Source organism: Falco naumanni, chromosome 3 (assembly GCF_017639655.2).
Source record: "Falco naumanni isolate bFalNau1 chromosome 3, bFalNau1.pat, whole genome shotgun sequence".
Lineage (NCBI taxonomy): Eukaryota > Metazoa > Chordata > Aves > Falconiformes > Falconidae > Falco > Falco naumanni.
Genome location: NC_054056.1, coordinates 95,170,946 through 95,184,544, shown reverse-complemented (window position 1 = coordinate 95,184,544; position 13,599 = coordinate 95,170,946). Strand labels below are relative to the sequence as shown.

The following is a 13,599-nucleotide window of genomic DNA, read 5'->3' as shown; positions in this document are numbered from 1 at the left end:
AAAGTAATTAATGCTTTTGGTTCCCCCAGTTATTAGTTGCTCAAACTGAAAAAGCTATAAAGAAACCTAGCATCTTGAAAATGATGAAAATCAATAAATCACTTTAAGATTATTTTAAAATGTTTCAAACTGAATAATACAAAATCACAAAGGCACCAGTCATGCCTAAAAATCTTCGTCTATTTCTATTTAAATGATTTCTTCAATATCATGACATTAGTCAATATTTTTCTACATCCCTTGAATTAACCTTGGTTTACAAAGTGAAAAGCATATACTGTATCCTATGGCATAATTATCTCAATTTAAGAGCTAAACTTTTTCAGAATTAAACAATTTGGAGAAAAACATGAATGCTTTCATGAAGGAGACATTTCTGTACATTACAGAAAATAGCAATACGTTTTCAGCTTAATCAGAATATAGGGATATTGAAGTTCATTGATGAAATACAGAGATGAACTATCGGGATAGAGTGATTGAAATGGTGAGAGATCCTCTCTCAAGACTTCTTCCACCATCATAGCTGACGTTGCTATTATAATGACCACTGACATTTCATAAAATATTAGACAAAGCCACATCCCCTTGGTCTTGAAATGGTCTAGCTAACAAGTACTAATATATATAATGGGTGTCTAACAATCTGACTGTATCTGGAAGACATGTATCTGCCACAAACTGGAGGTTAGAGCCTGACCTAATTAGAGTTAGGTTGTCTCTTGAACTGTCTCCCCTGCAATGATTTTTAGCTGTCCAGGGGCAAGTTCAACAGGCTGGTACATGATAGTTCTTTCATCTGGGATCCAGAACAAAAAGATTTGCATCAGCTCAGGCTGGGGCCTAAAATAAACCTAGACTTCCTTGCTTTGAACGGAAGAAGTTGCAGTCTCTAATGCTGGAGGATATACATCTTATTACAACAGGCAGACGTGGAACCCCTGTTTGTCTCTGAATTTAGGTATAAGACAGAAAAATGACATAAAATACTTTATGCTTCTATTTTTCATATTTGCAAACACTGAAAATTAGCAATATGACTAGAATTGTATTTATGGAGTGGATAAATTAGCTTCTTAAGGACTTTATTGAAAATTGAGCCTGGTTTTTCAAAGTAGTGCAAATGATTAAATAACATTTGATTTTAAAAATCAAATGTATACATAGGACCCTAACTTTTGGTAAGTACTTTTAAAAATGCTAGCTAAATTTCTTACTAGAGATTTCTCTTGAAATGCTATTTATTAGAATACAGGAAAATAAATTTTACACTGAAAAATAACCAAAAACTTGAAACAAAAATCTTATCAAAACAGGCAAAGGAAACAAGATTGTCTCCTAAAAGCAAAATCTAAAAGTTATGTGCTTTGATCAAAACTTGTCAGTTAAAGGTTTTGCATTCAAAGGATTACATTTCCTCCTATTTCCAGAGCCATTCAATTCCAATTCCACTTTTAAGAAATTAGCTCTTAATTTTGCCATTCTGGCTGTCTACAGTGTAAAACATATAACTGCCTAACTGCTACAGGTCTAGCACAATATCGGATGATGTGTGATATAAAAGGTTGTTGAATTTTGCTTCAGGGCTCTATGTCCAATGTGTGGCAAACATTAAAAAGTTATCGTTGCAGCAAACAAAGCCTTTCCAAGAAGTCTGTGATCCACATCACAGTCTGAAAAGAATATGGCTGACACCTTCAGAAATGTGGAACAAGAAAACAAATTAAAGGTTGTTTAAGTGTTTTTGTATTGTTTAAATGAGATTGAAGCATTAATAACTGCCCTTAAAAGGGAATGCTAAACTGAAGACAATTCCAGTTAGCCAGCATCCTAGTGGGGGAGCATGCCTTTGCATTCCTGTTTTCTATTTGAGAATTGCTTGATGGTTTTCTTGGGGCTTTTTTTCTTCTTGGCTTCAAGCTTGACACACTAAACAAAGACTAAAACCCAGAGGACATTTCTCGCCAATTAAACAATTTTTTATCACAATGCTTAAACCATGTTAACAATGTTACTTTGGATTATTTGCAGAATACATGGCACTGCTTAGTAAAAGAATTTAATAAGATGGTGTGGTGATCTAAGCTAGAAAGTTAAGGAATCTCTAGAATCACAGGTTCATAAATTGACAGGGTCAGCTCAGGTCTTCATCACTAGGGACAGACGAGTGCAGCTGGTAAAGGACAGAGGCCTTTTGAAGCAAGGTGGGAATATTTCACACATTTATTGAAGTAATCATTAGGATTATGACCAGCTTTTATTTTATGGTGTTTGGATTCTTTTCCAAAGTGATTTTTGCCGGGTACTCTGTGATGTTTGTCTATGCTGCCTCATACAAAGGTGTACATACATTTTGGGGGGTCTTTGAAAAATACTGAGCACTCACATGGAAAAAAGGAAGAAAGAAAGAAGCAGGAAGACAAGTATTAGATGAAACACCCCATTTCACTTCTCCAAAGAATTCTGGCACATCCTCCCTGTATGAATGATATGCAGTAGAACTTGGAAAGGCAAAAGAAAAATATCTGAGGGATCAATTGGCCCTTACATTGTGTACTCATAAAAACCCATTCAGATCAGCCATGCTATAAACTCTGCTTTGTTTTCTGAAAGCCTGAGCAGTCTTATTGTTAAGTTCTCCAACATCCTGTTTCCCCAAGCATGCAGGATCCTCAGTGTTCCCATCACTGATATACTCCACAGTATAAGAACAGAATAGTTCACATTCTGCTGTAGCCACTTGAAAACATAGGCACAACCATTTGAGGATAACTATGGCTCTGTTTCCAGAAAAGCGAACAGCTATTAATAGAGATTCTTTAGCAATCCTAAGAATGCAAGACATCTTTGTCAGCATCTCAATAATGAGAAATATGGTCAGAGATGTAACCAAAGCACACAAAACCAACAGTGGTGTACGCACCTGCATGTAAGACTCAGGAGAACTACACATTCAACTAGCAACCTTTACTGATAAAAAAAATACATGTAATGCTATTGTGTCTTTTGGGCAAATATACTCTGATTTTTTAATTATATAATCCAATATTTTTACTATTTTTCATTCAGCAGACTGAAGATCAGCCTTTATTTATGTGGTTCAGTACAGATGGTTACTTTGGGCACTGTTTTTTGAGGCCTTTGGTTTCTGGTTTTAATTCTAATCAGAATTAAAAATAAGGACAAAGAGCCTCACAACCATCCACTATGATACATCTATTAGGATGCTAAGTACAATTAAACTGAATTTGGAGTTTACCTATCCCTTTGGTTCTTGTTGACCAAATACAGATTTAGACTCTTCAAATGTTCAGTCACAGTCTAAGGCATCAGATTTTAAACACGCCTGTCTAAATATCACAGAAGCCTTCAGAAATGCACAAGTCATTTAACCATATTTCTCCTAAAATGTTGCACATTCCATCCAGAAATTTCTTTTCCACATAAGAAAGATGGAAACAAAACAAAGCAGCATCCTTTCTTTAAAGGGAAGTGTGTCACTGAATACTGACTATAAGAATAAATCAAATATAGAGGGGTGTCATGTTCTGCTTATAAAGGGTAAGTATATAACAGTAGATTCACTCTTGGAAGGCTTGAGAAACCTCATGATATGGTAAGATAAGAAGAAATCTACATAACTGTGCTCCTTGTCTTCTATTGCAGTTGATCTCTTAAACTCTCTCAATCACATTAATTTTTTGCCCTTGTTTTCTCCAACGGTTTATTTGCCAGACCCTTCTATTGTTTGGCCCTTCACTGTCCAGGGTTACAAACTCTTCCAATTTGGTCGCCCATCTTTAGTAGGGTTTTTTAGGTTTTGTAGGCTTCTCCCCCAGCAATCATGTTATCACAGAGAAAAATAATTAAAATATATATATTTATATAAACCACCAAAAAACCCCATATTTGAAAGTCCTTGTCTATTTGAATTTCATTCTCAAAGTTAGCAAAAACTCTAATCAATCCTTTGTTCTCTCAACATGAGAGTTTTGCTCCAGAAGTCACAGAAAAGAACTGGAACCTCTTTCCCTGCCTTTCACGGCCCTTCAGAAATGAAGCTGTTCCCACTACTCCATCTTCCACCTTCTGTCTGCCTCCTTAGAAAGCAGCAATGATTGGGCATCACTACTTCATCCCTTCTCATCCTGGAATAAAACTAGAATCAATTACCCAGCACTATTTCTGCTACATGTACACTGACTACCTTTAAACTGCCATGGATCAGCCTTTCCATAGTTTCAGTGATTTATTTTTGGGTATAGTTACTTGAGTCAGCTCACATCTAAGGCTAAATTAATTTTGCAAGGTTAAGAATTTTTTCTGTATGTCATACATTTGAAGACCACAGTAAGTAATACTTGCAATTGCAAGTAATTGTTGACACAATGGTAACTGGTTCGTCTGAACCATCTTACTGAAGGACAGAAAGACGTCTGCTTCATCACTAAGGCAGGGGCTTACTTCCATTGCTCATACTGAATACACAGGGAGGTGAACAGGCATATCTCTTCCAAAAAGTTTTCAAAATACTTAAATCCTATAAAATATATTAAATTATTTCCAAAATATGATTTTAGAAACAAATTGTGAAAACTCTGCATTGCAAAACTCATTCTTCACTCAAGGAAAAAAGGTTTAGTCATTAAGGATGCTATCAAGCTGTACTGCTACCAGATAACAAAATTTACATACAAATATTATTGCTTGTTAGCTTTCTGAACTTGCATTTGTGCTTGAAATATACAGCATGAGCTTTGCAGGCACTCTTATAGGACTTTTCAATTAAAAAAAAAGATGTAGGTATTTTTCAGATAATAAAATTTTCTCATTTTTGCATTTAAAGATTATAATATCCAGAGAAATGACATGCCAACATTTTTCTTTCCATACCATATTCACATGTTCAGATATTTCGTTTTCACGACACTTTTTGGTCTAATAACACGTAAAAACAATAGCTAATCCTTTAATTCATGTGAATGTTTGGTGGCATGGTAAATACTGTGAAAACCATTTCCTAAATGAAACCTGCAAATGGGTAATCCTACTTCCACACTTTTCAAAGCAAATTCTAAAACAATGGGAAAACATCTCCTAAAGGTATGCCTTTGAAACATCACCCTTGCTTTTAGCTGTACACACAGGTGCTTAAATTGCTTTGTACTGAAATGTGCAAGCTATTTTCTCACTGAGGTAAAACATGAGAGTACCCATTTCAAATGTATATCTGAACATACGTTACTATCCACAAAATAAACGAATTGCTCCTGAATTTAAGGGAAGTAATAATAACCTTTAAAACTGTATTGCTGATCATGCTTTCACATTTCTGTGATAGACAATTAAATTTATCAGTGCCTAATACATTTATTTAACACTGTAAGCTAAACAGTGTCTTGCAAAAGTGTATTTGAATTGGAAAGTCCAAAAAAGTTAATAATACACAGGTACTGCCTCCTCGCATATATTCAAGAAACATAAGTGATGAAAATATGTGTTTTTCTGAGACAATAGATATCATTTTAAGGTCTGATTTCTTCTAACCCCAAGAATCAGATGGGCTGATTCAATATTTTGATTCAATATACTGAGTCAATCAATAACTCAGAGGAAGGCTCTTGAATAAAAAGGTCCAAACCTTTCCTTTTCTTTTATTATGAACAAATAGGAAAAAGGTCACCAAATCCTCTAATGTCATTTTTGTAACAAAAGATATTCAGAATCACTGCATGGGAACTGGGAATGGATCATACGCACAAGGTAAGTAAACAGTCTTTCTACAACATAGTTTATTAATTTCTGATAGTGGTTATATACAGAAGATGGAGTTCAGATCATACTACCAGTTTTCTTCTTTATCCACGTTCAACTTCCATCCCCCCCTGTAATTTAAGTGATTTCGATCTTAAAATATGTTTTATATGAAAACCACAGCAAGTAATGTCTGCAAGATTCCATAATCTCTGACTGATGAGGAAAAAGTAGTAACAAAGGTAAACCGGAGCTCTGAAGGAGCCAGCCACAGCAGAGAAAGACCAAATATGTTTGACTAAATACCTCCTAAGTTTAATGGACCAGACAATGTACACAAAAACTGCTTCAGATTTTAGAAGCTAAATAGCATCCAAATGGCTTCTCTAATTTGTTGGGATAATAGCAGAGGCACAAGAAGTTAATTAGAACATTGACACAACTGTAACATTTAAATGTTATAGGTGAATTTAAATGACTTAAATATGGGGAATTTTGTTGTAGTTCTGGGGTACCACAACTGAACAAGCAGGGAAGTGTGAACAACTACTGCATTTTCAGAGCTAGGATGCCTTTCTAGATATTAGTTCTCTGCCAGTAATATAAAATACACAGAAAATTCAATAATGTGGTAGGTTAAAATTTGATATGAAAGATGAAATCGCAAGTAATGCGGAACATGAAAGAGAAGCCATGAACAATACAGCTAAGTTAGAGCTCCATCAACGTTTTGACTTCTCATTTTCTCCTGTTATCAAAACTTTACGTTTTATACTTTTTGGTATGAGAGAATGGGTCTTGATCATTAACTCTACTTCTAAGAAAATCTACTTTTTATTCAATGAAGCTAAGTTTGAAATTTACTTACTAACATTCTTCAGTTCTGAAATTATTTCCTCCTCAGGGTGAAAAATAACTAGTTACATCAGTTTCCATAATCATTGTAGCAGTTTTCAAACACAAAGATAAATCAAATTATGGATTGTTTTCATGTGCTAGTTGGAAGTCTAAAGGCTAATTTACAGATAATGGAGATGGGAAATAAGAACTGATATGATAGAAATCATATCAGTTTGAAGTCTTAAGGTATAGCACTTTTGTCATCAGTTACCTTTTAACACTTTTTGTAGAGTACCTAGTTTATAGGTAATAAAAATTACAAAAGGATCTTAAATTCTTACAGTTTTCCAATATTTAAATATATTGAGAGGGAAGACAGTGAAAAGTATGTGAGGTGAGCTGTGATAAAATCTATAGGAAAGGTAAAATGAAAAAAATAACACAGAGAAAAGCAGTAGAAGAGACAGACCTGAGTTTCTTCTCCTTGATGATTCCGCTTCTTCTGTGATCACATCGTGTAATGTACAGACATAGACAAAGGAGATGGGCGTGAGAGGATGTATTCAGAAGGTTAAAACTGACACTGAGGGAAAGGGCCAAAAATTGTTTTAGAGAGAAGTCTGCAGAGCAGAGTTAGTAAATGGGGAAAAAAATAACACAGACACCAGAAGGAAAAAGAAAGCTGAGGAAGAAGTGGTTAAACTACTGTTGTTGAAAAAGAACAGCAAAGACAGGATTAGTATAGGAGCTGAGGAAATAATAAAAGTTATAACTGACAGCAAAGTCAATCCTTGTAATGAAGCTGAAGAAAAAGCTGGATAGTAAAAGGTATGTTAACTAGCATAAATACTTTTGTTCATGACTGTTCAACTTTTTGGAACGTTATCTACTTGAAGGCGAGTCTTATTTTTCTCTTTCAGGTACTGAACATTCAATTTAAAGTCAGCAATGGGAAGTCTATTATTAGATTTTTCAGTTATTAAGTTGTTGCAATTTATGCTGAACCAAACTTTAATATCCAAAATGGAAAACAGATTTATTTTATTTTTTTCTGAAAGGATATACAAGCTCAGGAATTTCAGAATCCACATAACACACTCTGGAAAGGACTGCATTATTGTGACACTCTGCCAAAGGCAATATTATCAAGACCAAAACACAGAACATGAGAAAAGAGAATGTATAGCTATTAACTCTCATGGTCAATTCAACAGATACTTTTTCAGAACCAAAAGTTGCTCTCATTTCACAGAAGTCTAAGTTACTCCAAATGCATGCAAGTTAAATGCCAAAGCAACTATCTCATTACTTACTTTATTACTTCACATTCAAACACACACTGCCATTTCAGACATCAAGAACATCTGAGGAACAGTGCCATTCTTTGTACTGAAAAACTATTTGTAGCAAAAGGACGTGAGGAATTAATTTTGAAAAGTAATAATAATTACAAAGAACTGTGAAGCTACCATCACTAGCAGAACAAATGCATTCTTCCAAAAATCATCAGAAATAATAATGAAAAAAGCCTTCATATATATTTATAAGCCCTGATCTAATTTCAACTTGCAGTTTGTTAATGAGTCACAAAACATTGCTCATAATTCCTTAGCACCGCAGATGTTAGATTAAGAATTCAAGAAAAGTTCATACACCACAAAAATATGCTATAATTTTATCCACATTTTACATTCAATACCAGGATATCATTGAAAAATGCAAAATTAGAATAAGCAATATAAATCAATAAAATGAAATGAAAAACAACACTGAAGTTCATCTGATAACCACTGTGTTCTATGGTTAAACAATTTTATTCTATAGCTGGCAGATTAGAACTTTCATCTACCACCAAATGCCAAGACTGTACCAAAACTTTGTTGAAAACACAAGTAGCTTGTAACATTTATGTATTTAGAATGCATTTTTAGGCAATTAAATTTGCTTACACAACGAACGTACATAAGTGCTATATATGAGATATGTAAAAGGAAAGCTGACGGTTTTGATAAAGGCTACTATGTATTCACAAGTTAAAAAAAAAGAAATGTCATATAAATATCTTTTTATCTGGGCAGGTACAGTGAATCCATAGGATGAAATACAATTAAGCAAATACAAAGCTCTATATCTCCCTGGAGTATTACAGCTTGTATTAATATAGTGTTGCTATAATTGCTGTATCTGATTAATAAATAAATCATTATTACCACTACCAAAACCCAGCTGAAGCACTCAAAATTTTCTGAAAATGTTTTCTATCACATATAGATAGCCCTGAAGCAAGCACTCCTACTGCCAGAAACAATTAGGCCTCTATCATGACCCCCTTATACTTTATTGATTATTTTTTATATCCATAAGAATGCATAGCTTTGAGACATATACTGCATTAAGATAAATCCTTCTCAAGAAATTTGCAAAGGGTGCTTAGAATCACAGTATTTCCAAATTAGGAATATGCCTGGTATGTTAATGCAAGGCATTCTATTAGCGTCAATGGGGCTCAGCACAGACACAGATTTTACAACCAGATTTTACAACCAAATGACTAGTGTTTGATTGCATATCAGTCACATGTACCAACACTTTTCAAAAACTGCATTTTTAAAAGTCCTCATGCAAAGTATTTGTTCTGAACAAAAATTTTACACATCAAAGTGGCAAACACAAATATTTGTTAATTACAAATACTTTTCAGTGTTTTTACTGATTGTATATATTACAAGAATAATTCTAATAGAAGCCAGAGAGGAAAATCAAAGATAATAGGTATCTTCTCACTGTGGGCACCTTTTCAGCTGCTATCTCACCTCTTGAGATAACGGCTTATAATATTTTTGTACTTATTGTTGCAAATATTAATGAATTAGTAGAAATTGTGGCATGGTAATGTACCAGCTTCTCTCAATTAACAACAACAAGAAGGAAGTACTAATAGCTCAATTAATTTAGACACAATAGCACTTATGTGAATCAATCTCCTCCTCATTAAGAAGCCATGCCATAATCCCAAACAGTAGTTTGGAAATGCTCTTGCTCTGTAGTTTGTAATCCACTAGAACAGATCTCTGTTGATAGAGATACGTTAAAATCTGAGAACAAAATCATGAAATAAAATTCTGTTAAATTTACATCGTGTCGATAGGCAGTCTTATTTTGCATAGTTATTGCTTTGTTGTGGAACTAGCATTTATTTGGAGTGATTGTTAATCTTGATGTGTGAGAGTGGTATGTGTAAGGGTATTATACACAGATTTAGAAACAAATGAGACTCTCAATGAATAAACTTACAAAGTAAATGAAAATGAGGTATTGTACTGCAAGTCTGAATAGAACAAAACAAGTACCATCTATTTGATCATGATTTGAGACAGAACTTTTTAAGTATGTCACTCACTAAAGAGAAGCATTTAGGAACATGGTGTTCAAAAAAACATGCTTGAAACCTTACACAGCAGACATGCCTATCTGAAAGTCTAAAAGCAGCATAGGACAAAGAGATGTAAGTTAATTACTTCTTTCTTTTTTTTTTTTTTTTCTCAAGGCTTTTCTTAATTTCAGTTTTCTCCTCTCCTTAGAAACAAAGATCTTCCACTGCTTACAAGGTCTCAGAAATTTCTGTGACTTCCAGATTTGGAAAGCCTCATTTCTGGACACTCTTTACAAAATAAGATGTGCAATAGCAGAATCAAACAGTTATCATCTTAAAACATGGAGGAGACTTTAAGATAGAAATATCCCATGGAGTCTGTATGTTCCATAGATACATGTCATTAGTCTGGATGTGATTAGATCTGAGGGATGACAATGCATCTAACTCTCAATAAGGTGTTCCCTGACACCATGCACTCTGCAATGCTAAGGCTACAAATAAAAGAGGAAGAGTAGACAGCAGAATAGTTAAGAGCAGAAATATTTGATAAAAGCAGATTTAGAGCAAAAGAGTATTCGACTACATTGAGGCGTGAATAAAATCAGTTTTCTGCAAATTTCTCTGATAGCGTTAAGCCACATGTTCTAGCTATCCTTCCTATAGATACAGAGCCTGTTCCACACTTCTGAATTATTTGTTTTTAAATTCCCTACTAGTTAAAGGTGAGCTCTTTATTTTAAAGTGTAAATCCACACACACAAAATCAGCCCTATACTGGACAGACACTGACATTTTTTCCTCATAAAGACAAGCAGAGGACTAACTCGGACAACGAAAATACAGGGAAGACAGAAGCAATACATTTAATTTTGCAACCACGTTATACATGCTATATATAATATACCCTAGGTAAAGACAGTAAGAATATGGAAAATGTGAGTTATTCCTACCCAAAGACAGGGATAATAGAGAAGATGGTAGAAAACAACATATGAGAAGAAATCTTAAATATTCTCAGTTTCTGGAACTGCATAAATCAAATGAAACCATGTAGACTGCATTACTTTTTCATAAGTCTCAGGAGATAAACTAAACGAGGAATCCAGAGAGAGATTTAATGATTTTGCTTCTCTGAATAAAATTCACGTTATAATTTTAAAAGGGAAAAAATACAAAATAGTAACATTTCCAAATGCTAATGCACTTCAGTTACACACTGGATTTGAAATACCATAAATCCTGAAAAGATAATGAATCTCACTAATAAGTTAGGTGATTTAGGTAGTCAAACACCAATACTGCTTCAGAAAAGATACCTAACAGCCTAGATACAAACTCTGTTCTCAATGCAGGACAGATGAGCTATCCTAAATCATACATCTTCCTATTCTAAATCTACTCTCATCCTAGTGATGTCAAGAAGTTTCACCATCTACAGAATCAGGTTGTCTGGGAGATCACACAGATCACTGCAGGAATGGTGCAAACTTCAAACCACAAAAGGCAGTAAAAGGATATATACAGAAAGGCGTGCAGTTTGCAAGATACTTCAGGCCACCTCACTATCCGTGATCTATCGTAAATTACAATTATACTCTGAACCAATGCAATTTGGCTAGGACACTGAAGTGCAATATTTGACTACTTCCGTGCCCTGCTTATACTGGGACTGCAATTCCTATCCACGGATAGGCATCCACAGAGTCCCCTTTTCTGTCTTGAATCCAATTCTTTGTTACTTTGGTACAGACCAGGCATATTGTCTTTCAAAGTGGTAAAGAAAAAAGAAAAAAGAAAGCAAATTTTAGAAGAAGCAATTATATTAGAGGAATAGCTGTTTTAAATAAACCATTGATTAATTGCAAGAAGAGTCACTGGAAAGTGTGCAAACATGCCTTAATAAACCATTGATTAATTGCAAGAAGAGTCACTGGAAAGTGTACAAACATGCCTTAATAAACCATTTATTAATTGCAAGAAGAGTCACTGGAAAGTGTGTAAACACTCCTCTTTTTTCAAGACAACAATTAGTCATACCATATATTCAACCTACGTTACTTCTCACTTGTCACAGGTTAAAAGATCCTCACAGATTCAATATGTAGTTATTTTTGTAGATTTTACCCACTTTGCTGCTTTTCAGATTCCACAGCACACTCATAAGATCCTTTTCTGTACCTTCCCCCCCAGCTCTTCACAGCATACTGAAACTCGCATCAGGGCCATGGGCTGTTTCTCCTTCCCTTTCCCAACCCATTTATTTTAAAAACTACCAGTCACTTTTCCTCTTCAGCAATCATAAATTAGTCCATGACTCCACTCTGCCCCTCTCCTTTTCACAAACTGACAATTTTATACCAGCCTTCTTCTTTAACTTCTTTAACCATAATTTGTTACTTATTCAGTGCTCATGATGTCATTTATATGAAGTATAAGTGTGCTCTCCTCTCTCTCTGTGTCCCATCATTACTTTGTCTTTTCCAGCCTCATTCATTCCTCATTATTAACCATATCTCCCTTTTTATAATTTTCAATCATACTTCCAATTCTAACTACAAACTCTTTTAAAATAACCACCACCTTGGTTTGAATTATTTTTTAGTACTGTTTTACTGCTTCAACTGATTCAATGTCAAGAGATAAACTACAATATTATAGTCACAGTGAAATCATTTCTGAAAGACTTTGTCTATGTACAGTCAAGGAACAGTCAAAGAATACTTCTACCCAGGAGAGAGACATAAATGTTCCATAGATAAAACAAGATATGATTCCCTTCAAATTGAAAGCCAGTCTCCCTATATAAAGACTTACCATTTGCAAGCATGCATTACCTTTGCATTTTCTGATGTGCTTAACCTGCCGTTGTTATGCTTCCTCTAAAACTTTAGTACTATATTCAAGAAATATGGCTTTTCCCCAAATAATTACAAGGACACTCAATTTTTACTTCATTCCATTCCAAGATATATAAATCCATTTCAACTATTCCATCTCATTTTGTTCATTCATATTAAAATCTGACAGCACTTTCCCATGTTCTGTTCTCCAAATGTTGCTTAGAAATTGTCTGTGGCACAGGTTGGATATTTGATGACACTGCAATCTTCTCAACAGGCAACAATAATGAAGCCATTACAGGATGGTTTCCAGATAATAATCATCAAATCTACTATGTCCAAGGAGGAAAAACAGGGGAAAATCAATAGTGTTTCCTTTGCTGCCTCATGAAGGCAGTTTCTGCATTACCTGTATCATCTCTGGATGGTGACACAGTTTGCTAGACTGCATTCAGCTTCCAAAACGTTGAACGGTGAGACTGATTGAACACTTCAAAAACAATTGACAGGTAACAGACATGAGTATCATTGCCTTGATACCCTAAATTATGTGTTTTCTCCCTTTAAATAACCCTGATGGGTTCAATAGACTAGCGGTGATACTAGATGAAAATAACTGCTTTTTAAGAAACAGTATCTTGCCTAACCTTATCTCTATAAGTACAAGACACACTCCCTAGCCGTAGCCTACCTCTTCTCGAGCTTCATGTCTTAAGGCCTCACACATAAAAGGCCTCACACATAAAAATGCAAAAAACATGTGAAAATGTTTGCATGCTGTGCTTTTTC

The 13,599-nt window shown here is 34.6% G+C and overlaps 1 protein-coding gene across 50 annotated transcripts in view; it reads right to left on the bottom strand.

Moving 5' to 3' along the window:
• RIMS2 (regulating synaptic membrane exocytosis 2) overlaps positions 1 to 13,599 on the bottom strand; it is a 485,006-nt gene that overhangs the window by 103,935 nt on the left and 367,472 nt on the right. For 40 of the 50 annotated variants that reach the window (XM_040587603.1, XM_040587585.1, XM_040587587.1 and 37 more), the window contains one exon: positions 7,064 to 7,096. The exons of 7 other annotated variants lie outside the window; for them this stretch is intronic. In XM_040587603.1, coding sequence (XP_040443537.1) covers positions 7,064 to 7,096 — 33 coding nt within the window. The remainder of the gene's footprint in view (positions 1 to 7,063; positions 7,097 to 13,599) is intronic. 3 more of the 50 variants (XM_040587572.1, XM_040587574.1, XM_040587583.1) reach the window with 1 other exon arrangement.